General features: G+C 41.9%; 1 protein-coding gene across 4 annotated transcripts in view; it reads right to left on the bottom strand.

The window, feature by feature from the left end:
• Positions 1-25651, bottom strand: part of ST3GAL3 (ST3 beta-galactoside alpha-2,3-sialyltransferase 3) — a 173870-nt gene that overhangs the window by 137483 nt on the left and 10736 nt on the right. For all 4 annotated transcript variants that reach the window (XM_045859365.1, XM_045859368.1, XM_045859367.1 and 1 more), the window contains exon 2: positions 17754-17898. In XM_045859365.1, the coding sequence (XP_045715321.1) occupies positions 17754-17868 (115 nt within the window). In that variant the 5' untranslated portion in view covers positions 17869-17898. The remainder of the gene's footprint in view (positions 1-17753; positions 17899-25651) is intronic.

Below are 25651 nucleotides of genomic sequence, written 5' to 3'. Positions count from 1 at the left end.
TCTTCATAACACATGGAAAAGAGTCTCTAATTTAGGTGTTCCAAACCAGTCAATCTATTTATTGCAGACATATTCAAGCCTTCATTTTGGGTATAAAATACAGGGCCCAGCACAAATAACACCCCTTTTTTATTCCATAAAAATCTTTTATTACAAAATCATAAGCATGTAATTCTGGAACATAGCAATATCACACTCAAGCACACCACATGACATTTTAGGAGAAATGTTCAGATTGCTGTCCATCTAGTGTGAGGCATTCATGCACCTTACTGACCACACTCAATGGTGTTACTTCTACTGGACCCTACGTGTGCACAAGTTTTACGTGTATATAAATGAGTGTGCATGTTTTTTTGCCCAAAGGGAAAGAGCCAGGAAAAAGTGGAAGATGGAAATATAAGAGAGACAAGCATGACTGATTTGAGAGGCAACTGATAAGGAGCAAAAGATTTCCATTGGACTTGACGCTTGGAAATAACCTGGAGAGTGAAGATCTGATTAAGGCGGATAAGGCGGTGAAGCACTGAGTGCCATGAGAGCACTGCTATTGCGACAGGTGGGGCTGCAAAGACCGAGATCCAAACGGGAAGGGGTTTGCACGCCACGAGAAGCAGCACTGGACACTTCCTGCTACAGAGGAGAACTCAAGAGCTTCAAACTATCTGGCATTCAGAAATGTTTGCTGAGTTGATTAATTTCTTCTCCCTTCTAAGCCATAAGAAAGCAAGACAAGATTTTGTCAGGTGCCTTGTTTTTAGTATTAACAGTCAGTCAGTAACTTCCCAAGTAACTTTCCTGCTCTCACTTCCAGGACGGCTTCTTTTTCTCCAATAAAGGTGGTCTCTGAAAAGCACATTCCCCTTCATTGTGTTTTTTATCACCAGTTCTACTTAGGCAAATCATAATGAGGTTGCACTTTCCTCCTTGTGTCAATACTTTTAACATCCGTTACGCCCATCTCTGCAGACAGCTGAGGGCTGGAGGCCTGACACACAGGGGCAAAGGAGGCCTCCCACCTCCCTCTCCCTCCTTCCCCTCCCTTCCCTTCCCTCCCTCTCCTATCTCTTAAAGTTCTACACAGACTCTAACTAACTACAGAATATTCTGTTGACCCCAACATATTTATTTCCATTTCAAAAGTCTTCTGATTATGTGCTTTCAAGTTATTATAGTTTATGTGCTCCCTGGAATGGAAGACGGAAGTCTTGGCTCCATATTGACCCTGAGCTCGTCAGTGTAATCTTATATTTGCTTCTTCATCTATAAAATTAGGAGAAGACCATTTGCCAGACTTCCTTCTACCTCAAAGACCTGCTATATAGATTTAAATGAAGAAAAAAGTTACATTAAATATAATATATTCATATTGCCTAAATGGAGCTTGAACTAGTATTTAACAATGGGAATGAATTTATGTAAATGACCCGGTATTTCCTTTTTCTCGTGTAGTTTCCCTAATCTTCAATGCATGAGTTTTCAAGGTAGTAAAAAGAATATTTGAATTAAATAAGTTAAAATATGTGAAAGCATCCAGGCCAGAGTTTTCACGGGGAAGCAACTGAATCAACTTTAGGCCCCTTCCCTTTGCAATACAAGACCATCTAGCTCATGAACAAAAGAAAAGAACCCAAGTCACAACCAAGTAGGAAGCAAGGCTTCCCACATTTCCCTCAAACCCACGCAGTCGCCTCTGCCCCACTACTTCCTCGGTTCCATTCTCTTCATTTCTCCGCTCTTCCCAGGGGATTAGGAGAGGCCTCCTGCTCAACACTGAAAGAGGCTGCGTAAGTCCTTGTCTTGCTTCTGATCTTGAAAGGTAAACTTTGAAGATTTCACTATTAAACAAGATGTTTTATGTGTTAAAACTCTTCAGATTAAAGTTCTCCACTAGTCCTCATTTGCTAAGCAGTCCTAGCATGTGTGAATGTTGAATTTTTATAAATGTTTTTTTCTGTGTCTACTGAAATGATATGCTTTTTCTTTTTAATCTGTTAAAACCTACTTAGTAACATGAATGGTCACATTGATGAATTTCTCTAATGTTAACTCAGTGATATTCATTCTTAGGATAAGCCCATTTACATCATGATGTATCTTTTTTTTTTTTGCACAAAGAGTGCGGCAAAAGTAAGTTTACAGTTACTTGTATGGAAAGATAATACAATTACTGATAAACAATAATACAAGAATAAACTCTGTGCCCTGGCCAGTGTGGCTTAGTTGGTTGGGCACTGTCCCATGAAGCAAAAGGTCCCCAGTCTGATTCCAGGTCAGGGCACATGCCTGGGTTGAGGGCCTGGCCTCTGGCTGGGGTGTGTGCGAGGCAACCTATCTGTGTTTCTCTCTCACATCGATGTCTCTCTCCCTCTCTTTCTCCCTACCTTCCCTCTCTCTAAATAAATAAATAAAATCTTTTTTTTTTTTAAGAATAAACTCTGTTTCACGTACTAACAACTGTAAACCTACTTTTTGCCCAACCCTGTATATTGTGGGATTTGCTAAAATTTTGTTCAGGATTTTTACATCCATATTTTTAGGTAGCTCAGCCTGTATTTCTCCTTTCTTGAGTTGCCTTTGTTGGGTTTTGACGTCAAGGATGTGCTGGTCTCAAAAAGTGAGTAAAAGGTACCCCTCTTTTTCTGTTCTCTGGGAGAGTTCATATGAAGCTGGAAGTGTTTATTCTTTTGAACCTTTTGAAGAAATCTCTAGTAAATCCATCTGAGCTTGAAATTTTCTTTGTTCAAAGATTTTCAATTACTCGTTTCATTGGTCTATAAGATTTTAAAGTTTTGGATTACTTCTTGAGTCAGTTTTGGTCAGTTACATTATTCTAGAAAGTGATCCATTTTCACAAACTTCTCAAAACTTTTGGTATAAAACTGCTCACAACATCCTCTTGTTATCTCTCCTACGTCAGCAGCTGCTCCGGCACTGCTCCTTCGGGGCTGGTGCTCCCACTCTCCCCCAGCCAACCGCCCCCCGCCGCGCCCCCCCACCCCCGCCCCGCCTCCTCCAGAGTGGCCAGTCACGCCAAGACTTTGCAAATTCCATTAGTCTTTTAAAAACAAACTGTTGGCTTTTTTAATCCTGTATATGGTTTCTTTTTTTTCCCATCAAACTCTACTCTTTATTGTTTTACGTCTTTCTTCTTTGGGTTTAATTTACTGAACACTTTCTAACTTCTTAAAACAGAAGTTTAGATCATGGATCTCCAGCCTTCAGTTCTGTGTTCCGGTTGTTGTTGTTCAGGCCTCTACATTCCCCTCCACACCTGGGCTTCAGGAGCACTACGCAAGTTACAACGTGTAATATTTCCAGAATCACTTATTCAGAATGTTTTCCAATTTCCATCATAATTTTTTTCTTTTTCTTTGACTTAGTGATTACTTACAAGCTTATTTCTTAATTTCTAAGTATACAGGGATTTTCTAGTTATCTTTCTGTTACTGATTTATAGCTTAACTTCACTGTGGTCAGAGAATTTATTTTGTATGCTAGATGTGTATATCCTTGGAAACTTGTTGAGACATGCTTCATAAATGGACTGAGGCTTCCTCTTCATTTCACCTGATAAAGTTGAAATTCTTTTTTAAAAAAATATTTTATTTATTTATTTTTAGAGGGGAAGGGAGGGAGAAAGAGAGGGACGGAAATATCAATGAGTGGTTGCCTCTCATGCACCCCTAGTGGGGACCCGGCCCACAACCCAGGCATGTGCCCTGACTGGGAATCGAAACTGCAACCCCTTGCTTCACAAGCCAGCACTTAATCCACTGAGCCACACCAGCCAGAGCTAAAGTCGAAATTCTCTTTCTTTTTTTAAAGGTTTTATTTATTTATTTTTAGGCAGGGGAAGAGAGGGAGAAAGAGAGAGAGAGAGAGACATCAATGTGTGGTTGCTTCTCATGTGGCCCCCACTGGGGACCTGGCCGGCAACCCAGGCATGTGCCCTGACTGGGAATCGAACCTACGATACGTCAGATCGCAGCCTGCTCTCAATCCACTGAGCTATGCCAGCCAGGGCTTAAAGTCGAAATTCTTTAATGTGATCTGTGCCATTATCTATCCACCCAGTGAATGTTATCCCCCTCTTTACACCCCACATGCCAGCTATGCTAGACTTCCCCTAGTTTTCCAACCATGCCACACTCTTTCACACTTTGTGCCTTTGCCTATAATCTTCCCCTTGCCACAAATGCCCCTACTGCTCTCCGTGCTCCTCCTTATCCTTCTCTGTTCATCTCAGATATCCCCTCCACGGTGCAGCCTCTCCAGGCATTCTCTCCACCCCGCATTTCCCCGGTTGGTAAAGTACAGAGGCAGGTAGTATCACTACCTCCCATCTTTCTGTCTCATCTATGCTCCTCTCTGCCACCTGAGTTATCTTCCTGAAATGCAAATCTGACCACATTTCTTTCCTGCTCAAAACCCTTTCACCAGCAGCTTCCCTCTAGCACGAAGTCCAACTCAGCAGCCTGTAACACTCTCCTGGCCCTTTTCCCGGCCCCTACACCTTTGCTCACGGTGCTCTCCCTGACGAAACTGCACTTTCAGCCTTATTCACTCACCCTTTCAAGTCCTGGCTTGAGAGTCCCTTCCTCTATGAAGCCTTTCCTGCCCCTGAGCCCTAACACTGCACTTCTAGGTCAAATGAGCCACTCTTTGTATACGGCAATAATCAAGGGGTGTGAGGGGAGAGAAATTCCCTTAATTAATTTTTAATTATGGTGTTTGCTTTATTTTTAAGTACCAGTTAAGGAAGGCTGCAGGATGCCTGTGTTCCCACAGGAGAGTGTGGGCGACGCCATGTGCACAACCACACGCCCCTCTGTCTCACACCTGCGGGCACCCAGGGCGCCTACTCCACAAACACGCCTTACCAAACCAACCGTGATTTCCTCAGAAGCAGAGGCCGGGGGTTATTTAATTTTGATTTTTAGAGACTAGAACAGTAACTATCTTTTAGAAAATTTTATTTTATTTAGTTTTTTATTTTTATCCTCACCCGAGGACATGCCCACTGTTTCTAGAGACAGAGAAAAAATTGAGAGAGAGAGGGAGAGAAACATCGATATGAGAGAGAAAAACACCCACCAGCTGCCTCTTGTACGTGCCCCAATCGGGTACAGAACTTGCAACCTAGGCACGTGCCCCGACCCAAAATCGAACCCACAACCCTTCAGTCCATGGGATGATGCTCCAACCAGCTGATCCAGATGGGCCAGGGCAGTAACTATCTTAATAAGTATGATTAAATGACTGTGAAATGAACTTTACTGAGGAAATAAAAGACAATTTTAAATTCTAGGTACTTAAATAGAAATCCCAGAAGACACTGCTGTGTTCTGTTAATTCTCCTCTACACAGAAGTCTGGAGCACCACGTTTCCACGGGGCACTTCCATTAACCGTAAGAGCCGTCAGCAGACCTGCTGCACCAAATCCAAACTCGCATGCCTGACCTCAAGGCCCTTGAAGCCTGCCTCTGCCTTCCCTCTCTAACCTTCTGTCTCACTACCCGCTCCGCCCACCTTCCTTCACATCCCCTGGGCAATCTCACTTGCTTCAGAAATAGTGCTGATGTTCTACTTCTCGAGAGTTCTTCCCCATGTCCCCACATGTCCGACCCCCACATGTCCGACCCCCACCTGTCGGGGTCACTTCAGAACCCATCTCTTTCTCAAGGTCTTCCTGGATTTCACTTCTCTTTCTGATCTCTGAAACCCTTCTCCTGGCCCTGTCTTAGCCGTGGTTCCTTTCTGGGCACCCCAGTGCTCAGTGTGCAAACTCCTGAGGCCCCATCCTGCCTTCCTGTGCGCCCCACACTGCCTGGAACAAAGCTGAGTATATAACCAGCTGTCACTCAGCAATAATACTTGTTGACTGACAGAAAGTCATTGATATTTCCACCTTGGCTTCTCTCCTGCCAATTCAAGGGCTGCTTGGGTGGTATTCACATGAGTCCCTGCAAGGAGCTATCACTGCTATTTACATGAGTATTTGTAAGCCTGTATCTGTCGACCACCTCCATGTTACCATAAGGAACACATTCCTGCTATAGCTGAAGGAGAGAGAAGGACTTGTTTTCATAGCTATATGAACAGGATAACAGACTTTGCAATTTTCTTCTGTATCACTAAAAATAAATACACCCCTCCCCCGCACACACCTGAAGTTATTTTGCCTCTTTTTGCCTTTCTGGAGCAAAGAATCCTTAAATTTTCAGTTCTTTATTACTCTGTTCCAGCCCTTCTCTCTGGTAGAAGTTCGCTTTCCTCAGCCTTTTATAGAGTTCATTGGAGAAACCCACAGGGTCCTAAAACATACACAACCCCACTCACCCAGGAGGAATCAGCACCAGAAGGGCCCAATCTGCTTGTGGGTAGTGGGGGAAGTGACTTAAAATGGGGTGAGAGACAAGGAAGCAGCACTGTTCCCTCTCTGACCCCTCCCCCACAGACAGCGCCACAACACAGCAAAGTGGGCTGCCACACCCTGGCAAATACTTAACACTCCTCCCCTTACAATGTAACAGGTGTATGAGACAAAGAAATATGGCCCAAATGAAAGAACAGATCAAAAGTCCAGAAAAAGAACTAAGCGATGAGGAGATGGACAACCTATCAGATGCAGAGTTCAAAACACTGGTAATCAGGATGCTCATAGAAATGATTGAGTATGGATGCAAAACAGAGGAAAAAGTGAAGGTTATGCCAAGTGAAATAAAGAAAAATACACAGGGAGCCAACAGTGAAGGGAAGGAAACCAGGACTCAAATCAACGATTTGGAGCACAAGGAAGAAATAAACATTCAACTGGAACAAAATGAAGAAACAAGAATTCAGTGGGGGGGGGGGGGGCTGGATTGGGAGTAAAAAGGAGAAAACTGTATTTGAACAATGATTAAAATAAAATTTAAAAAAAAGAATTCAGAAAAAGGAGAGGCTTAGGACTCTCTGGGACAACTTTTAAATGTTCCAATACCCTAATGATAGGGGTGCTTGAAAGAGAAGAGGAAGAACAAGAAATTGAAAACTTACTTGAAAAAATAATGAAGGAAAACATCCCCAATCTGGCAAAGGAACTAGACATGCAAGTCCAGGAAGCTCAGAGAGTTCCAAAGAACTTGGATCCAAAGAGAAACACACCAAGACACATTTTAATTACATTACCCAAGATTAAAGATAAGGAAAGAATCTTTAAAAGCAACAGGAGAAAAGGAGACAGTCACCTACAAAGGAGTTCCCATTAGACTGTCAGCTGATTTCTAAAAAGAAACCTTGCAGGCAAGAAGGGGCTGGAAAGAAGTATTCCAAGTCATGAAAGGCAAGGACCTACAACCAAGATTACTCTATCCAGCAAAGCTTTCAATTAGAATGGAAGAGCAGATAAAGTGCTTCCCAGATAAGGTCAAGTTAAAGGAGTTCATCATCACCAAGCCCTTACTTTATGAAATGTTAAAGGGCCTTACTGAAGGAAAAGAAGAAGATCAAAACTAGGAATAATAAAATCACAACAAACTCACAACTATCAACAACTGAACCTAAGAAACAAAAACAAACTAAGCAAACAACTAGAACAGGAACAGAACCACAGAAATGGAGATCACATGGAGGGTTATCAGTGGGGAAGAGGAGGGGGGAGAATGGGGGAAAAGGTACAGGGAATAAGAAGCATAATAGGTAGGCATAAAATAGATAGGGGAAGGTTAAGAATAGTATAGGATATGGAAAAGCCTAAGAATTTATATGTGCAACCCATGGACATGAACTAAGGAGGAGAATGCTGGAGGGGGGTGTGCAGGGTGGAGGGGAATAAAGGGGAGAAAAAATGGGACAACTGTAATAGCATAATCAATAAAATATACTTAAAATGGGCAATATTTGAAAAAATTCTATAGATTAGTTAAAAGATAAAAATAAACCCATAATGAAGCTGGAAAAAATAAAGTAAAATAAAATACCCCCAAGTCAAGAAAACCATATTATGATGGTGGCAATTTAAATATGTAACTCTGGAAAATTAACAACATACAGTTTTCTAGTGTCTTTAATTCACCAATAATGATGAAATTCAGCCAACACAAGGGTATGAGCAATGTAATACTGTGGCAGTAAGGCTTATATGTCCCTCCTTCTTCTCCTGACCACACGACTTCTCTGGTAGTCCCCAGCAGACAGGAGGACCACGTGACTGGGGTCTGGTCAGTGCAATGTGGACTGCAGGATATCACCTCCAGCCCTGCCTGGCCCATGGAGACCTTCTGCATGGTCTTCAAGTTCTCACCCATTTCTTCTCTGTGAGCTGGATCAGAGGACCCAGAGAAGGGTTTCAGGCCGTGGGAGCTGGTGGGGTCACCAGACATAAGGATTCTGTGTCCCTGAGAGTACAAGGTGGAGCAGAACTCCTACACCGACCTGCACAGATCTGCACTGGAGTGTGAAGGAGAGACACCGGCCTTCACTGTGTTAGGCCACTGAAAGTTCAGGTGAGTCTGTAACAGTGAAAAGTCCACCCTGACTGAAACGACATTATCCTGAGTTCTTAAAGTCAAAAACAACAATTATTCTTACGGTATTACTTAGAAGCAACTCTGTCTACAGCTATCTTTTGTTCCATCACACTAACCATATTGCGCTTTTCCCTTGCAGGTAAGCCGGGTACTGGTGGAAGCTGTAGTGTTCCCCTCAGACCCCAGCTGCGGGGGTCACAGGGTCAGCCCTCCTCAAGAAATGCCTTGGCTGAAGAGAGCTGTGTTGCCCAGAGTCAGGCCCCTCCTGGGCAGCCTCCTCCAACGACTAGTGGCATCCAACAACTAGTCAAGGAGGAACTTTCTATAAAGGCACAGCCTGCTCTCCCTAACCAAGAAGGGTCACCCTGACTTCAGTCCCTGCAGGGTTGGCTGAGACCTTCCTTGGAACTGAATCACAGCCCAACTTGCCCTCTGTACAATCACGCTTTCTTCTCCTCCCTTCCATTCATTTCCTCCCAGGGGTGCTGATCCCCAAACCGCTCCCTAATTAGCCTTCCACACACTAATCTTTATCTCAGAGTCACTTCCCCATAACCCAGCCTGAGACAGGCCCTGCACCCTGACGCAGAATCACATTGCTCGACTCTGCCTTGGTATATGGCACAAGTACCGTATTTTCCAGTAAAAAATGAAAATACACAAAATCACAAGGGGATGGAAGCTTTAAAACTGAGAGCCTCCAGAGAAATCCAAATGTTTATATTATCAAAAGACGAATTATTTGCAAGAAAATAAGACTACAATATTTTGAAGACCCTCTGAGAGAAAGAGCTTTGAGACTGTCCCGAAGAAAATATTACCACCTCGCTTGTAATCAAATAAAGAAATTATTAAGTACATAACACCGAGCCATGTAACAAAAATTATTGAGGATCTATTATCTGACCGTGCTGCTATTATTTTACTTAGATCAGTTACTTTCTGAGTGTTCACAACACAGCGCTAACAGCTTTACATGCATTAATTAGCTCATTAAATCTGCAGGTGATAAAACTCAGGGTTACAGAGAATAAATAAATTACCCAAAGTCGCAGAGCTAGGAATCAAAGCCAGGTAGGGTTTACTCCAAAGCCTCAACTCTCTAATATGTCTTGCACATTCAAGCTGAGAGAGTTTAAGCACTATAATTAGTAGTTCACCAAGTAATTTGCAAGTGGGAAGTGAGAAAAAGTGGTATCTGTGATTCCAAAATCGATGTTCTCTCCTGTCACCCCTCTATTGCTTCTGATGACAGACACAGGCCCCACCTGCGAGGTACACACAATCTAAAGAATGAGCTCATTAAAGAATAATCCCATGCACAATTTTACCAGAAGGAAGATTCTAACCAGCACAGCGTGTCCTGTGGCAATCAAAAGGTTCTTCTGCCCTCTTGTGGCTCAAGGAAATTGCTACATATCAAAGCTCCATTAAAAAGCTAAAACACCATATAAAGGCACTTGGCAGTCAAACACGTAACAGCGGCAGGAGGCAACTGTGATTGGCTCAAAATGGAGCAGATTTAATAACCTACAAATTTGATTTTCTCATTCCTCAGTGCCAACTATTGCTTGTAATAAGAAAGCTCATAGTGAGAATAACAGAATACTAGAGATCAGAGAAAAAAATCAGTATTTTGCAATAAGGAATATGATAACCAGTTATATGCATTCAAAACAACGATAAAAGTTTAAAACATTCTAAGCTCCAAACAAATCTCCTAGCCTTTGCTTTTCACACATAACAACTTTAGAAATCTTACCCTATCAGCATTATAGGATATGCTCCGCATCCCTCCCATTCTTCAGGCGCAGAGCACCCTGTTCCACAGTTCGACAGCTGACTTGGCCCTTACTGATGAACACTTAAGTTGCTTCCAGGCTGTTGTTATTAAAAACAATAATGGAAACAAATAACAAACAAAAAATGCCACAGTGGGTAATCCTGTTCACAGATCATTTTGCAAGTGTGCAAAATGCCTGCAGATGAATTCCTAGAAGTGGAAATGCTAGGTCGAAGGGTACATGCACACCCTTGTATTCCTTTCTTTCTGAAACTCTCCCTCCCTTGACTTTCCCTCCTTTCTCTCTGGATGCTCAGGCTTCTTTCCCTGCTTTCTTAAAAGTTTAAGAACCATTGTTTAGCCCTGGCCAGGTTGCTCAATGGTTAGAGCATCTGTCCTGACATGTCAAGGTTGCAGGTTTGATCACTCCTATACCCTTTAGCTGTCTTCCACCTATCCCACCATCCTAAACAACCACTAATCTTTGTCTCTACAGTTTGCCTATTTTGAACATTTCATACAATATATGGTCCTTTGTGGCCAGCTTCTTTCACTTAGCATAAATGTTTTCAAGGGTCATTCATGTTGTAGGATATAACAGTATCTCGTTACTTTTTATGGCTGAATAATATCGCATTGTACAGACATACCACTTTTATTTATCCATTCATCAGCTGAGAGATATTTGGGTTATTTACACTTTTTGGCTATTACGAATAATTCTGCTATGAACGTTCACATACAAGTTTAATGTGGACATGTTTTCATTTCTGTTGAGTTTATACTTAGGAGTAGAACTGCTGGGTCAAATGGTATCTCTATGTTTAACTTGTTAAGGAACTGGCAGATTGTTTCCCCAAGTGGCTTTACCATGTGCATTCCTACGATCAGTGTAGGAGGGCTCCAATTTCCCTACATCCGCACCAACACTGGTTACTACCTGTCGTTTTGACTGTAACCATCCTAGTGGGTGTTGAGGTGTTAACTGGTATCTCACTGTGATTCTGATTTCTATTTCCCTGGTGACTAATGATGTTAGACATCTTTTCATGTGCTTACTGACCTTCTGTGTATCTTCACTGGAGAAATGGCTACTCAGGACGTTTGCCCATTTAAAAAATTGGATTATCTTTTTATTGTTGAGTTATAAGAGTTATGCTTTCTATTCTTTCCCATCTTTTCCATTGAGAATAAAAGGTTCCTAACCATCTAAGAGAGTATTGATCGTTCTTTTTCTTTAGCAACATGTAAACACCAGAACTAGGTTTAAACTCATTCAAATAAATCAATGTCAGCTTCACACCATTACACAAGTTTCTGAAAGCCAAAAACAATCATGACTGTAACAGCTTCACTTCAATTACCCTACTTCTGAAACTCATGCAGTTCAACAACAGACTTATCCACACGATTGGGAATCCACAACTAAAGGTCAACCGATTCCGCCTGGCCAGTGCGGATCAGTGTTTGAAACAAAGTTCCATAAATCAAAAGGTTGTGGGTCCAATTCCTGGTCAGGGCACATATCTAGGCTGCAGGTCCAGTCCCCGGGGCGCGTATGAGAAGCAACCGATCAATGTTTCTCTCCCTCCTTCCCCCTCTCTCTAAAATTAATAAGCATGTCCTTGGGTAAGGATACAAATAAATAAAATGAAACAAAGGTCAACCAATTCCTAGATACTCTTACTTCTGAAAGTCCACCGATGCCTGAACTCCACTTTTTTGAAGACTCTAAAATAAACAGTGGTTTCTTAAACTTTTGGTATCAGGCCCTTTTACACTCTTAAAACTTACTGAGAACTGCAAAGAGTGTTTGCGTATGTGGGTTAATAATTACATTGTTTACTGTATAGAAAATGAAAACTAAGAATTTTTAAAAGTATAAATTCATTTAAAATTAATAGTAAACCCAATAAATATTACCATAAACAGTATCATTTTAAGGAAAAATATTTTCTAAAACAGAAAACTTAGTAGAAAAAGAATAGTTTTACATTTATGTGAATCTCTTTAATTTACAACTTAATAAAAGAAATCGGGCCCTGGCATGTGGCTCAGTTGTTGGAGCAGCATCCCATAACCAAAGCGTTGTGGGTTCAATTCCTGGTCAGGGCAGATGCCTAGGTTGCAGGTCCAATCCCCCCCACCCCCCCGATTGATGCTTTTCTCTCTCTCCCTTCCTCTCTCTATAAAAATCAACGAGAAATTGTCTTCAGTGAGAATTAAAAAAATTTTTTTTAATGAATGAAATAATTAAAAAAAGGAATCTGGATTTTCACCAGTTTCTAATTCAGTATATTGTGAAACATTTGTTTCAACTACGTACCCAATGCAGGGACAGTTCAATATACAAGGCAAACATTGACAGACATAAATGGAGATACTGACAGTAATATAATGGTAATAGTAATATAATAGGAGACTTTAACCCCTCACTGACATCAATGGATACATCATCCAGACAGAATATCAAGGAAAAAGCAGCTTTAAATGATACTTTAGACTAAATGGATTTAACAGATGCTTTTAGAACATTTTACCCAAAAGCAGAATATACCTTCTTGTCATATGCACAAGGAACATTTTTGAGGATAGACCACATATTAGACCACCAAATAAGTCTCAATAAATTTCTTAAAGTATACTTTATTGATTATGCTATTACAGTTATCCCATTTTTTCTCCCCTTTATTCCCCTCTGCTCTGCACAATACCCCCCTCCTTCAGCATTCCCCCACTTAGTTCATGTCCATGGATCATACATATAAGTTCTTTGGATTCTCCATTTCCTATTCTATTCTTAACCCTCTCCTGTCTATTTTATGCCTACCAATTATGCTTTTTATTCCCTGTACCTTTTCCCCCATTCTCCCCCCTCCCATTCCACATTGATAACCCTCCATGTGATCTTCATTTCTGTGATTCTCTTCCTGTTCTAGTTGTTTGCTTAGTGTTTTTGTTTCTTAGGTTCAGTTGTTGATAGTTGTGAGTTTGTTGTAATTTTATTGTTCCTAGTTTTGATCTTTTTTCTTAGGTAAGTCCCTTTAACATTTCATATAATAAGGGCTTGGTGATGATGAACTCCTTTAACTTGACCTTATCTGGGAAGCACTTTATCTGCTCTTCCATTCTAAATGAAAGCTTTGCTGGATAGAGCAATCTGGGATGTAGGTCCTTGCCTTTCATGACTTGGAATACTTCTTTCCAGCCCCTTCTTGTCTGCAAGGTTTCTTTTTAGAAATCAGCTGACAGTCTGATGGGAACTCCTTTGTAGGTGACTGTCTCCTTTTCTCCTGTTGCTTTTAAGATTCTTTCCTTATCTTTAATCTTGGGTAATGTAATTAAAATGTGTCTTGGTGTGTTTCTCTTTGGATCCAAGTTCTTTGGAACTCTCTGAGCTTCCTGGACTTGCATGTCTAGTTCCTTTGCCAGATTGGGGATGTTTTCCTTCATTATTTTTTCAAGTAAGTTTTCAATTTCTTGTTCTTCCTCTTCTCTTTCAAGCTTTTGGGTAATGTTTCCAAATGATAGTCGGATATTGGAACATTTAAAGTTGTCCCAGAGAGTCCTAAGCCTCTTCTTTTTCTGAATTCTTATTTCTTCATTCTGTTCTGGTTGATGTTTATTTCTTCCTTGTGCTCCAAATCGTTGATTTGAGTCTTGGTTTCCTTCCCTTCACTGTTAGCTCCCTGTGTATTTTTCTCTATTTCACTTGGCATGGCCTTCATTTCTTCCTGTTTTGCATCCATACTGAATCACTTCTGTGAGTACCCTGATCACCAGTGTTTTGAACTCTGCATCTGATGGGTTGGCTATCTCCTTATCACTTAGTTCTTTTTCTGGACTTTTGATCTGTTCTTTCATTTGCGCCATCTTTCTTGGTCTCACACACCTGTTACATTGTAAGGAGAGGAGCCTTAAGTATTTGCCAGGACATGGCAGCCCACTTTGCTGTGTTGTGGTGCTGTCTGTAGGGGAGGAGTCAGAGAGGGAACAGTGCTGCTTCCTTGTCTCTCACCCCATTTTAAGTCACTTTACCCCTCTACCCACAAGCAGATTGTGTTCTTTCAGGTGCTGATTCCCAGGTGGGTGGGCTTGTGTACATTCAAGGGTCCCATGGGCCCCTCCAACAGACTCATCCGTGAGACTGGAAGTTTCTCCCGCTGCCGCAACTCACACAGGTTCTTACAGCCAGAGGTTTTAACGTTTTAGTTTCTCATGCTGGAACCCCGGGTTGTGAGGTCTGACTTGCTCCTGCAGTTCCTCCCAGTTTATCTGAACACAAATGTAGGACTGCCTGGTCTGCCAGCTGCTGCCTCGCTCACCCAGTCCTCCAGCTGCCACCTTGCTGCACATCCTCTCTGCCCCGGCTTCCTGTCTCCACCCCTCCTACCAGTCTGGATGAATGTTTTTTCTTTAACTCCTTGGTTGTCAGACTTCCATACAGTTTGTTTTTCTGGCAGTCCTGGTTGTTTTTTGTTTTTAAATCTGTTGTTGTCCTTTTGGTTGTGCAAGGAGGCAAGGTATATCCACCTATGCCTCCATCTTGGCCAGAAGTCTATGTTGATTAATTTTAAATAGTGAATCAACCTTGAAGTCCTTAGTCACATCATATTATCTTTACTATACAAGGTCTGTCCGGAAAAAGTCCAGCCATTGTTAATAAGAATGGTTTGTGTGATGACACTGATGTAACCTGGCAGCCAAGGAGAGTAGACTGAAATGTGCATCTGTGAACAATGACGACTTCTCTGTACTGGTCAGTGGAGGCTAGAGACGACATTGAGTGAGCATGTGTACTATGTGGCTGTCACATTCAAAATGACTGAGCGAATAGAGCAACAAATCTGCATCAAATTTTGCATTAAGCCTGAACATTCCTCTGCAGACTGTTCAGATAATTCAGAAGGCCACAGATACGGGCAACTGGTGATTGGCAGCTTCTTCTCAACAACGTGCCCACTCATGCAGCACTTCCTGTGCAGAGTTTTTTGGTGAAACATCAAATCATCCAGGTTACTGATCCTGCTTCTAGTCCAGATTCAGCACCCTGAGACTTCTGGCCTTTCCCAAAGCTAAAATCACCTTTGAAAGGGAAGAGATTTCAGACCATCGGTAAGATTCAGGAAAATACAATGGGGCAGCTGATGGCAACTGGGAGAACTGTGTGAGGTTGCAAGGTGCCTACTTTGAAGGGGAATGAGGTGTCATTGTCCTGTGTACAATGTTCCTTGTATCTTCTTCAATAAATGTCTACATTTTTCATATTAGGTGGCTGGATACCTTCTGGACAGACTTCATATATGTTCTAAACCCCACTTTACAAGGTTATTGTTTTTGATGTAAGCAATTAGTTGTCTTTTTTTTAATCCTCACCTGAGGACATTTTTTTCATTGCTTTTAGAGAGAGAGAAACAATGATGTGAGGTAGAAACATCGACTGGTTGCCTCCCATATGCACCATGACCAGGGATCAAACCTGCAACATAGGTATGCACCTAATCCAGAACTGAACACCTGCAACCTTTTGGTTACCAGATGACACTCTGACCACCTGAGCCACACTGGGCAGGGCAATAATTAGTTGTTGTTTAAGCAAGTTAAGAAAGGGAAAAAAGAGTGTTTCATATTTGCCCATTGTTAACTACTTCCTATACTTTTCAGTTCAAGAATTTGCATCTGGTTCCTTTTTATCATTTCTATTTCTCTGCTGAGACTACTTGTCATTCACCCTATTTTCCTTTAATTCTTTATACTATTCATAATAGCTACTTCATGAAGTCTAATATCTGGGCCATCTCATTTGATGAATCATATCTTGTTTTTATCCTTGAAAATGGATGCCATTTTCCTGTTTGCTTGTATGTCTAATAACTTCCTGAACAACGGACACTGTGGATATTACGCGTAGAAACTATGAATACTGTTAACTTCCTCTGAAGAGTGTTCATTTGTAAGAAGTAAATTAAATAAAATTAAATGTGTAAATCGCCTAGCCTGAACCCTGACACACAACAGGTCTTCCAGCTGAAGTTAATGTCTTTTCTGACGTCTCCAGGGAAATATTTAGCCCTTCAGTGTGCCTTCTACAGGTTGGTAGCTCTGACCAGAAAAGGAGACCCCGCCCCCCACCTTTGCATGTGTTTCCATCTATTTTTTGGACACAGATAAATGTGTACTTTAGGGATACAGACAATGCCCCTGACTACAGAATTTTTCACTGCACTAATATAAACACTTTTTATTTTGGGCTGTCTCCTTGATTTTAAAAATAAGTTGGAACACTGATATTTAAATAAACTCTGGAAACAAAGAGTAATTAGGGATAATTATAAGCTAAACAGTGAAGAGGCACTTAAACATTCCATATAAAACAATAAATTAAAGATATAACACTGTATTTTAAAAATTGGCCTGAAAGTGCTTCAGTGGTTTGGGCCCAGTGAGAGATAAGTGGACTACTGCACAGCAACAGTTCCCACGTTAAGGTTTCAGTATGAGGCCAAATGTCAGCTGCCTCTTCCAACTTATTCTCATTTCAACCTCATATCAAGAGACTAACTCCACTCTCAAGTGAATTCTACACTAGTCTTGGGTAGTTGTTTGTGAAAATAAAACTACTTTAGAGAAGAGACGTCCACTAGGAATCAAATTACTCTGTATTTTCTACAACAAGTTCAGACAACCAAAGAACCAACAAGAGAAACAAACTACTTGTGGTCACTATGTGATCCTTCAAGCTACTGCCAAAAATAGAACGTGCAGAGCTGCTGTTGCTCAGCAGCAGCCCTTCAACTGCCAGCCTAAGACCACACACAGGCCCCACTGGATGAATCAAAACCAAGTCCGAGGGGTTCAGGCAGCTGCATCGAACACACTGGGTGACACGTAAGACCTCAGGCACTGGTGGAAGAAAGGAATCAGGAACTACTGGGAGAGGCGGGGCATTCTTCTATTCAGGTACAAGTTCAGTACCAGCAAAGGCTAAAAAGATTAAGTAGACAGAATTTCTTTAGGGAAAATAAAAGAGACAATATTAAACTGAAAATTCAAAGAAAAGGTAAAAGTGAAGTTTTAAGGGTAAAAAAAACCCAACTTCACTATCAAGCCCTAAAACAATAAATGGCAAAGGGGAGCAGCAATACACTATCGTAAATAAAAAGAGCAACATTTAAGGACTAGAAGTACTGATACTGTTTGAGTTTTTATTGAAGAACAGCACACTTTCACTGCGTTCACACAAGGATTCGCCATGGCATGCAGTTGTTTCTGTTTTCAGTTCTTAACCCACAGCAACAAACGTGGCAGTCAATTTCTAAGCCTAAACTGCAGACATGGCCAGTCTGGTCTCACTGCCCATCTCTGAAGAACACGAGCACATTGCGGCCACACGAAAACCCAGCAGTTCATCTGCGACAGGCTCCCCCTGAGGGCAGGCTAGAGGGCCCATACTTACTGGAGTCCTCCCACTGGAGTAAGCGCAGCTTCCACGCAGAATAATACAAAAATCCCAGCACAAGAAAAAGGCAGAGGGCTAGCAGCAGATTGCGCACAAACACCAAGAGTCCCATCTTCACATGATTTACGATTTCCTACATGACCTAAAAAAGACAAACAAACCACAAAACAAAGCCAATTTAGGTCTTAAAAGGCAAAGCAATCATCTTATTGACATACTCTACCTTAAAATAAGGTAGATTCTCCTATAAATTCTCCATTTATAGGAGAATTTCCAAATGAAGAACAACCTGGAATTACCTTTAAGTTTACAACATAGCACCTTCCAATCTGCTCATCTCTGTGTCACAAAACAGCGTCACCAGTCATGGGGCGTCCAAGTCAACCCGTGTCCCGCCTCTCCCTCATTCCCAACATCAGTCAATGACAAATTCCTGTAATTCCAACCTCCCAAGTAAGTGTCAGGTCATATCCCCTCCCCACCATCACCACCCTCCATCCATCCGTACCACCACTGTGCTTCCAAAGACAAGTGTCCCTGCCTCCAAATTTGCACTCTCCCAAATCTGTTTTCCACGCAGCAGGGGAGCGGTCTGTTAATAACATGGACTCTGACACTGCTTCCCTATTAAAACCCCTCAGTACTAGGATTCTACTGCTTTTGTAACAAAGTACCACAAACTTAGCACTTAAAATAACACGAATTTATTTTCTCAGAGTTATGCGGGTCAAAAGTCCAGGTACAGTGTGGCTCAGCTGAGTCCTCTGTGTAGCCTCACAAGGTCAAAAGCAAGTGGTCAGCGGGGTCTTCTGGAGATGCTAGAGATGAATCTCCTCCCAGGTTCCCACAGGCTGTTGGTCAAATCCAGTTCCTCACAGCTGCAAGGCAGGCCCGCATTTCCTGGCCAACTGTAGGGCCGTCTTTGCTCCCGCACTCCTCCTCGTGTTTCCACGCGGTCCCCCTCAGCCAAGGTGGGTTAAGTCCCTCTCACTCTGAATCTCTCCAACTCCTCCTCCTACCACATCTTGCTTCTACTTCCAGCCAGAGAAACTTCTTTGCTCTTCAGGCTCAAGTGATTAGATTGGACTCCCTTGAATAATCCAGGAACTCTCTCCCTCCCGGACCTCACTTTTTAAAGGTCCATGGCCTTAATGCCATCTGCAAAGTGCCTTCTGCCATGGAAGGTAACACATTTACCGACTCCAGGGGTTGGGGTATGAACATCCTTGGTGGGTCATTCTCCCTCACACACCTCTGATTAAATTCTCAATTCCTTCAGAATAAAGTAATTGCTCTCAGAGGCCAGAAGCTTCCGACTGTGCCCCTCTTTACTCTCCAACCCATCTCTGGTTTCTCCAGCCTCATCTGTGTCCTATGCCTAGCCATTCTTTCTACTCACTGAACACTGCCTGATTGTTTCTCTGCCCAAGACCTGTCTGGAATACACTCTCCACCACCCTCTTTCAGCTGCTGCAGTCTTCAGTACACCCCCCTCAAGTGTAACATAAGCCCAGGAGACTTCCCAGGATCACCCTGCCCCACACTCACTCAGATATCCTAGCCATGAGATAACATATGAAAGAAGTTATGTATAAATATTATAAATGAAGTGATAAAAAGTTATCATTTACAGATTCTGTAACTGTCCACCTAGAAAAGCCAAGAGAATCAACTGTACAAACATTAGAATATTAAGTTCAATAAAGTAGGTGACTGTAAGATTAAACCAAAAGCATCTTAAAAACTGTACCAGCACTAACCAATTAGAAAAAACTTCATGCATGATGGCAACAAAATCAACAAAATATCTAAAAATAAACTTAAGCAGAAATGGGCAAGATTTTTACCGAAAGACATAAGAGATCCAAATACATATGGAGACATAACAGGTTCCTAAGTGAGAAGATTCAGTAATGGAAATATGTCAGTTCTGTATAAATTCAGCCTAACTCTAGTCAATATCCATAATTTTTCTAAAATCTAAAGTTAATTCAGCCCTGGCTGGCATAGCTCAGTGGATTGAGCGCGGGCTGAGAACCAAAGTGTCACAGGTTCGATTCCCAGTCAGGGCACATGCCTGGGTTGCAGGCCATGACCCCCAGCAACCGCACATTGATGTTTCTCTCTCTCTCCCTCCATTCCCTCTCTAAAAATAAATAAATAAAATCTTAAAAACAAAATCTAAAGTTAATTCGAAGACTCCAGGCCCAAGAGAAGCTAAGAATTTTTTTTAAGTAAAAAATAATGAGATGAGGATTTGCTCTACCAGATGGCAAAACATTTGTTGTGCCTGAAAGTAGGAAAATGCTCAGAGAGTGAGTATACGTAAAAGAGGCCAGCTGAAGGGGCTCCTCCCGATGGCCGGACCTGGAGCATTCTAACCCATTAAATAAGAGTGTAATAAATGAGCCCTGGCCAACACGGCTCAGTGGGTTGGAGCATCGTCCCTTGCACCAAAAGGTTGTGGGTTCGATTTTCCATCAGGATACATGCCTAGGCTATGGGTTCAGTCCCTGGTCAGGGCAAGAACAAGAGGCATCCATCCTATTGATGTTGCTCTCACATTGGTGTCTCCCCCCCGCCCCGCCCACATACACTTCTTCTCTCTCTATAAGTTGATAATTTTTTTAAGAAAGAATGTAATAAATGAGGAGAGGAGAAAACTCTCTTTTAGAATGTCAACTAATGAATGCAGAAGGAATAAAGTAATTAGAAAAAAGTCACCATTTAGCAAACATTTTAGTAATAATTCAGCTAAAAAAATCAAAGGATGGTAAAATTAATGGGTAAAATTTTGAGAAATGGGATCATGTACAGTCTCACAGTATCTCCCCAGGAGACACTTACTGATTACAGAGGGGCAAGAGCAACTCTGCAATGGAGCGCCTCTGACGGGCACCGCCACAGCCCAGCTGGAGGTACGATATATAGAAGTCCTTCGCAATATTTTTGCAACTTTTTTGTACGTCTGAAATTATTTCAAAATTAAAAGCTAAAAAAGAGAATTTTAAACTAAATGCTCAAATAAATGTCCAAATAAATATCCAAATAAGAGGTTATGTGGTCACTTAAGATGTTGTTTATGAAAATATTTTAAGAATTTCACATGGGAAACACATGAAATAATACTGAAAAGATATTAAGATACAAGTATCATATACTCAACCAAAAAAAGACTAGGATAAAACATGAAAAGCTAACAGGTTAAAGCCAGGAGTGTCTCTGGTCGTGGGGAGGGCCCTGGCCTCCTCGCACAGCCGCACAGCCGGAGGAAGACTCGCGGGTGAGGAGCCGCAGCTGCCAGCTGCGCGCAGTGCGCTCTCCGCTGCTGCGAGGAGGGCGCACACACGGCCCGTCTCCACTCAGTCCTCCTCACGGGTTCATCTTAGAGAAGGAGGCGTCTCTCTTAAGTCCAAAGCTACTGACACAAACACTAAGTGCCAAGGACGATGCAAGGCGCAGAGGACACTAAGACAGTCACGCTCAGACCTCGACCCTGGAGCTGTCTGACTTCCCACTTCCTGCTCACTCTTCAGCGCACAGGACCCGACCTGGCTCCCGACTGGCATCCGAAACTGTGTGAGGAGGCACAGCACGGTGGTGAGAGCCCTTACTCTGCCTTCCTTGCCCAGCAGCGCCAACCCACCTTTCAGCGCCCTGTTCAAGTCGTACTTCCTTCAGGAAGCTTTCCTTTTATAGCCCTACACTATGGCTGTCTGTGCTCCCTTAACAGCCCATGCTTACCTTTATCATAGCATTTATAAAGCATCTTATTCATTTTTCTGTCTCTGCAAAGAATTAGCATGCAGTTTGAAAGCAGAATCCATGACTTAGGTCTCTGAATCATCCACATTTAATAATACAGCATCTAATACATACCAACACTTAAGAAGTGTTGGTTTAAAATTAAATAAATTAACATATTTCTAATTATATGCCCCCCACTGTAGACATAATTAATAATAGTACACATTCCACAAAGTAATATATACTAAAGGTGTAATTTGTGTGTGTGTGTGTGTGTGTATATATATATATATATATATATATATATATATATATAAAAACTTTACTGTAGAGAGAAGTTTGGGATACTGAAGCTCTTTACAATTCTCATTCCTCAGATACCCCTGAGGCAACCTCATTCCACTTTCGTGACTTCGTTCACCATCATTATCCCAAACTTTATGTATTCCGTCCAGGTATCTTTCCTAAGTTCCAAGACCATTTATTTAATTTCCTGCTCCACGTGACCATCTAGATGCTTCGCAGGTGCCTCCGGCTTCCCGGCACACCACCTCCTCTTTCTCCAGTGTTCACTGTCTCAATAAGGGGCAACACCTTCACAGATGTTTCTGCTGGAAACCTGGAAATTATCCTGGTCACTAACGCCCTTCTCACTCTTATCCCCCCCTCCAGATATGATCAAGTATCAAGTCCTACGAATTTCACCTGTTAAATGTGTCTTGAATCCATCCTACCACCATCCTAGTTCAAGTCACTATACTCCAATCTTTTGCTTGGACCACAGCCCACGAATGAGCCTCCCACCTCCATTCTTGCTCCTCCCCAATTCATTCTCCACACAGCAGCCTGTGTGAATTTATTTCATTTTGTGAATTTCCCCACTATCCTTATGGCAAAGTCTCAAACTCCTTAACAAGGCCTATTAAGACTCTGCATGACCTGGCCCCTGCCCACCTCTCCTCCCACATCTCCAGCCTCTATTCCCACCTAACCCCTGTGAGTCCGCAACACTGAGTGTCTTCAGAACTCTGAATTTGCCATGTTCTCCCCCAGCATCAGACCAGAAGCCTTCCGGACCCCAGCACATCACCTAACCAACGCCCACTCACCCTACGGGTCTCCCTGTGACAACTTCCACAGCACCTGTGTCCCCCTCCCATCACGTAGCACACCGGTAACCTAACAGTATTTGTTAAATACTGATATTCTGGCTAATCCAGGCAGGAAACGTGTCTATTTTGTTCACCATTGTATCCCTGCTCGGTATTCAAAAATTATCTGTTTGTTGACTGAATATTCAGTCAGTAATAGTATGCATTTTAAAAAGGTACAAAGACAGTAAGGTACATAAAGCTAGGTTATTTTAATTAGCCATTGAAAATTAATTAAAATTTGAACTCACTGAAGCAAATTCTTGTCATTTCTAAAACATCCTACTATCTGTTTGGTGTTTTTTTTTCGGGGGGCAGTTCAGAATTATCCCAGGCAACAATTTTTTGCCTGAAATGTCAGAATTTTGCCTACCTTCCAATATTAGCCATAATGGATATGAACTCAATTATAACAAAATTACATGGAGTAAAAGCCACAAAGCATTTCCTGAGCATGTCTCCTGTGAGTATTTTGAGCCAAGCTAATTAGAAGTTATCACGTACTATTTATTATCCAGCTTCCCAAACAAGTTACTGAAAAGCTCATCAATTTTTTATGACATTTTTGCTGAACACACACCTCCTATTCAGACTTTATGCATGACTAAGCAGATTTAAGTAGTTAATAAATATGCAATATATTAAATTATTCTATGTATAATTGTGCACTTTCTAATTGCAAGTCAATATGAGGGATAAAATAATTAATATTGCTCCTATTCATGCTACTTTACTGCAAACTGGCCACAGTTCTAAGAGATCTGTATGATTTAATTCAATGTATCTTCTCAACAATCCTATGAGGTTATCATTACCATTATATGGAGAAGAAACTAAGGTCAAATTATCTTGTCTAAGTTCAGAGTGCTAGTAAGTGGCAGAGCCAGGATTCAAACCCAAACGACCTGGCTTCAGTTATATAACATTTTTCATTTGAAGAGGTAAGACATTATCGGAACAATAATGAAAAGAATCTACACAAAACAGAATCTGTGCAGGATCTATACAAAAATACTACAGCAAAAGTGGGAGAAAGGAATGGGGGAGGGGAAGGGGCAACAATGGTAGATGAAGACCATTCAACAGAAAACATTTTGTCACAGAACAGATAAAGACCATTAACAAAGATTCTCCCGGTCTGCTCAGTCTATAAAACAAGGGCGAACCAACAGCAGAGATTAAAGGGAGAGCTCAGGGAGAAGACAGTAAAACATCTTTAACATAAAATGAAATCAGCACTCAGTAGAAGTAAACAAAGAAAAACGACACCATCACAAAAACAAATATTTCAATGGAAGAGAAGAAAGTGGACACTGCTGAAAACACAGTAACAGACATGCAGGCCATGACAGAGAAAAAATGAGCAAGATGAAGTGAAAAATAAAAACGTTTAAAAGGATTACCAAAACAAAACAAAAACACTTGGCGGTGGCAGTCACAGGAGATTCAGTGGAAGCATAATTAGCATCTGAAAAAGAGAACCAAGAAAATGGAACCAAAAAAAGATGTGCAAAACTGGACAATTAGAGCTGGGCGGAGGGCAGGCAGCTCGCTGTGGTTTTGCTTTGTGTCCCGAAGGCTGAGTGATGCTGGGCGTCTCTCCCTGGGCTTAATTCTCCTCACTGCTTAGTGGCTCATCTCACAGTGCTCCAGTTCCGTTACAGTGCACGATTCTCACAGTGAACTTGACCTGCTCACGGCACCTTGTGGTTTGTCCTCCCGACTGGGCCCAGACTCCTGCAACAGGAGCAGTCCACGACTTTCTAACTAGAAATTAGGTACCTATCAAGGTTTTAAAAATAGAAGACAGAAGGGAAAAGCTGAAAATGTTTTTGTCCCTGGTCAGCTGCCCCCTTTAGAAGTAACTAAGAAAAAGCCTTAGGGAGCGAGGTAAAAATCCAAAAAAACAAAACAGAATTCAGTTTTTCATGTTTTAAGTTCATCTGCTTTATATGTTTAAACCAGAAACCAACAGACAAAAGAAAACTTTCTGAATAGGAGCTGTTAAGGTTTGGTTTCAGTAGGTTTTTGCTTATTTTTTTAATGGTGTTCTAAGGATGAGGGTTCTAGACATAATTTTTTTATTGGAAAAAGGTGGCTTTTATATGAAAGCTTAAAAATGCTGAATGTAATGGGTCTTGAGAACAGTCAACTGGAATGTTTAGAAAGATAACTGTCCCCTGCCCAAGCCAATTGAGATAACAAAGTGGTGGCTGGCGCTGAAGGTGGTTGGGAGAAGGCAGCACGTCCTGAAAACTGGAATCGGAAAACCGTAGCCCCAGAGCCATCAACACCACCACTGGGATGGGTGGGGGCGGGGGAGCATGGCGGCTCCAGTCCGGCCAGCAGGGCAGCTGGCCAACCTCCGCTCCAGACCGTGTGTGTGGACACACATGTAGCAAAAGCTTGCATGAGAGCTTTAAAACTTCTACACTTTTTAAAAATATGTTTAATGATTTTAGAGAGAGAAACATTGATTAGTTGCCCCTTATACGCACCTGGACCAGGGATCAAACCCACAACCTTGGCATACTGGAACAACACTCTAACCAACTGAGTTACCCGGCCAAGAATTCTCGGAGATTTTGGATGTCTTAGGCCTATGTAGTAGTTTCATTATTGTTTATCCGTCCATATCTTTTTTAAAAGGCAAGGAAAGAAATTAATATTGTAGGATAATTATACTGGAACTACCCTGGGAGCTGTCCTCTCATCGATCCAGGTGGAAGCCATTACCGTGCACCCGAGTACAACACAGGAACACAGCGGTGCCTGCCCTCGAGAGCAGCGTGACGCGTGCACTTTAGGTAGGAACACAGTACTGACATTACGAGATGGTGAAAATTAATAGCTGTCCATCTGTGAGGTTTAGGGAAAGCTTCAGTAAAAAAGCTGAAGCGGCAAAATGTGTAAGAGGCCTTAGACACCATGCTAAGGAGTCTGAAATTTATCCCATTGGCAATGAAGAACCACTGAGGGATTAAGCAGTGAAAAGAC

This window comes from Phyllostomus hastatus, unplaced genomic scaffold (genome assembly GCF_019186645.2).
Source record: "Phyllostomus hastatus isolate PE091 unplaced genomic scaffold, TTU_PhHast_1.1 phas_scaffold_182, whole genome shotgun sequence".
Classification (NCBI taxonomy): Eukaryota; Metazoa; Chordata; class Mammalia; order Chiroptera; family Phyllostomidae; genus Phyllostomus; species Phyllostomus hastatus.
The sequence above is the reverse complement of the archived record's forward strand: the minus strand, read 5'-3'. Positions and strand labels throughout refer to the sequence as shown.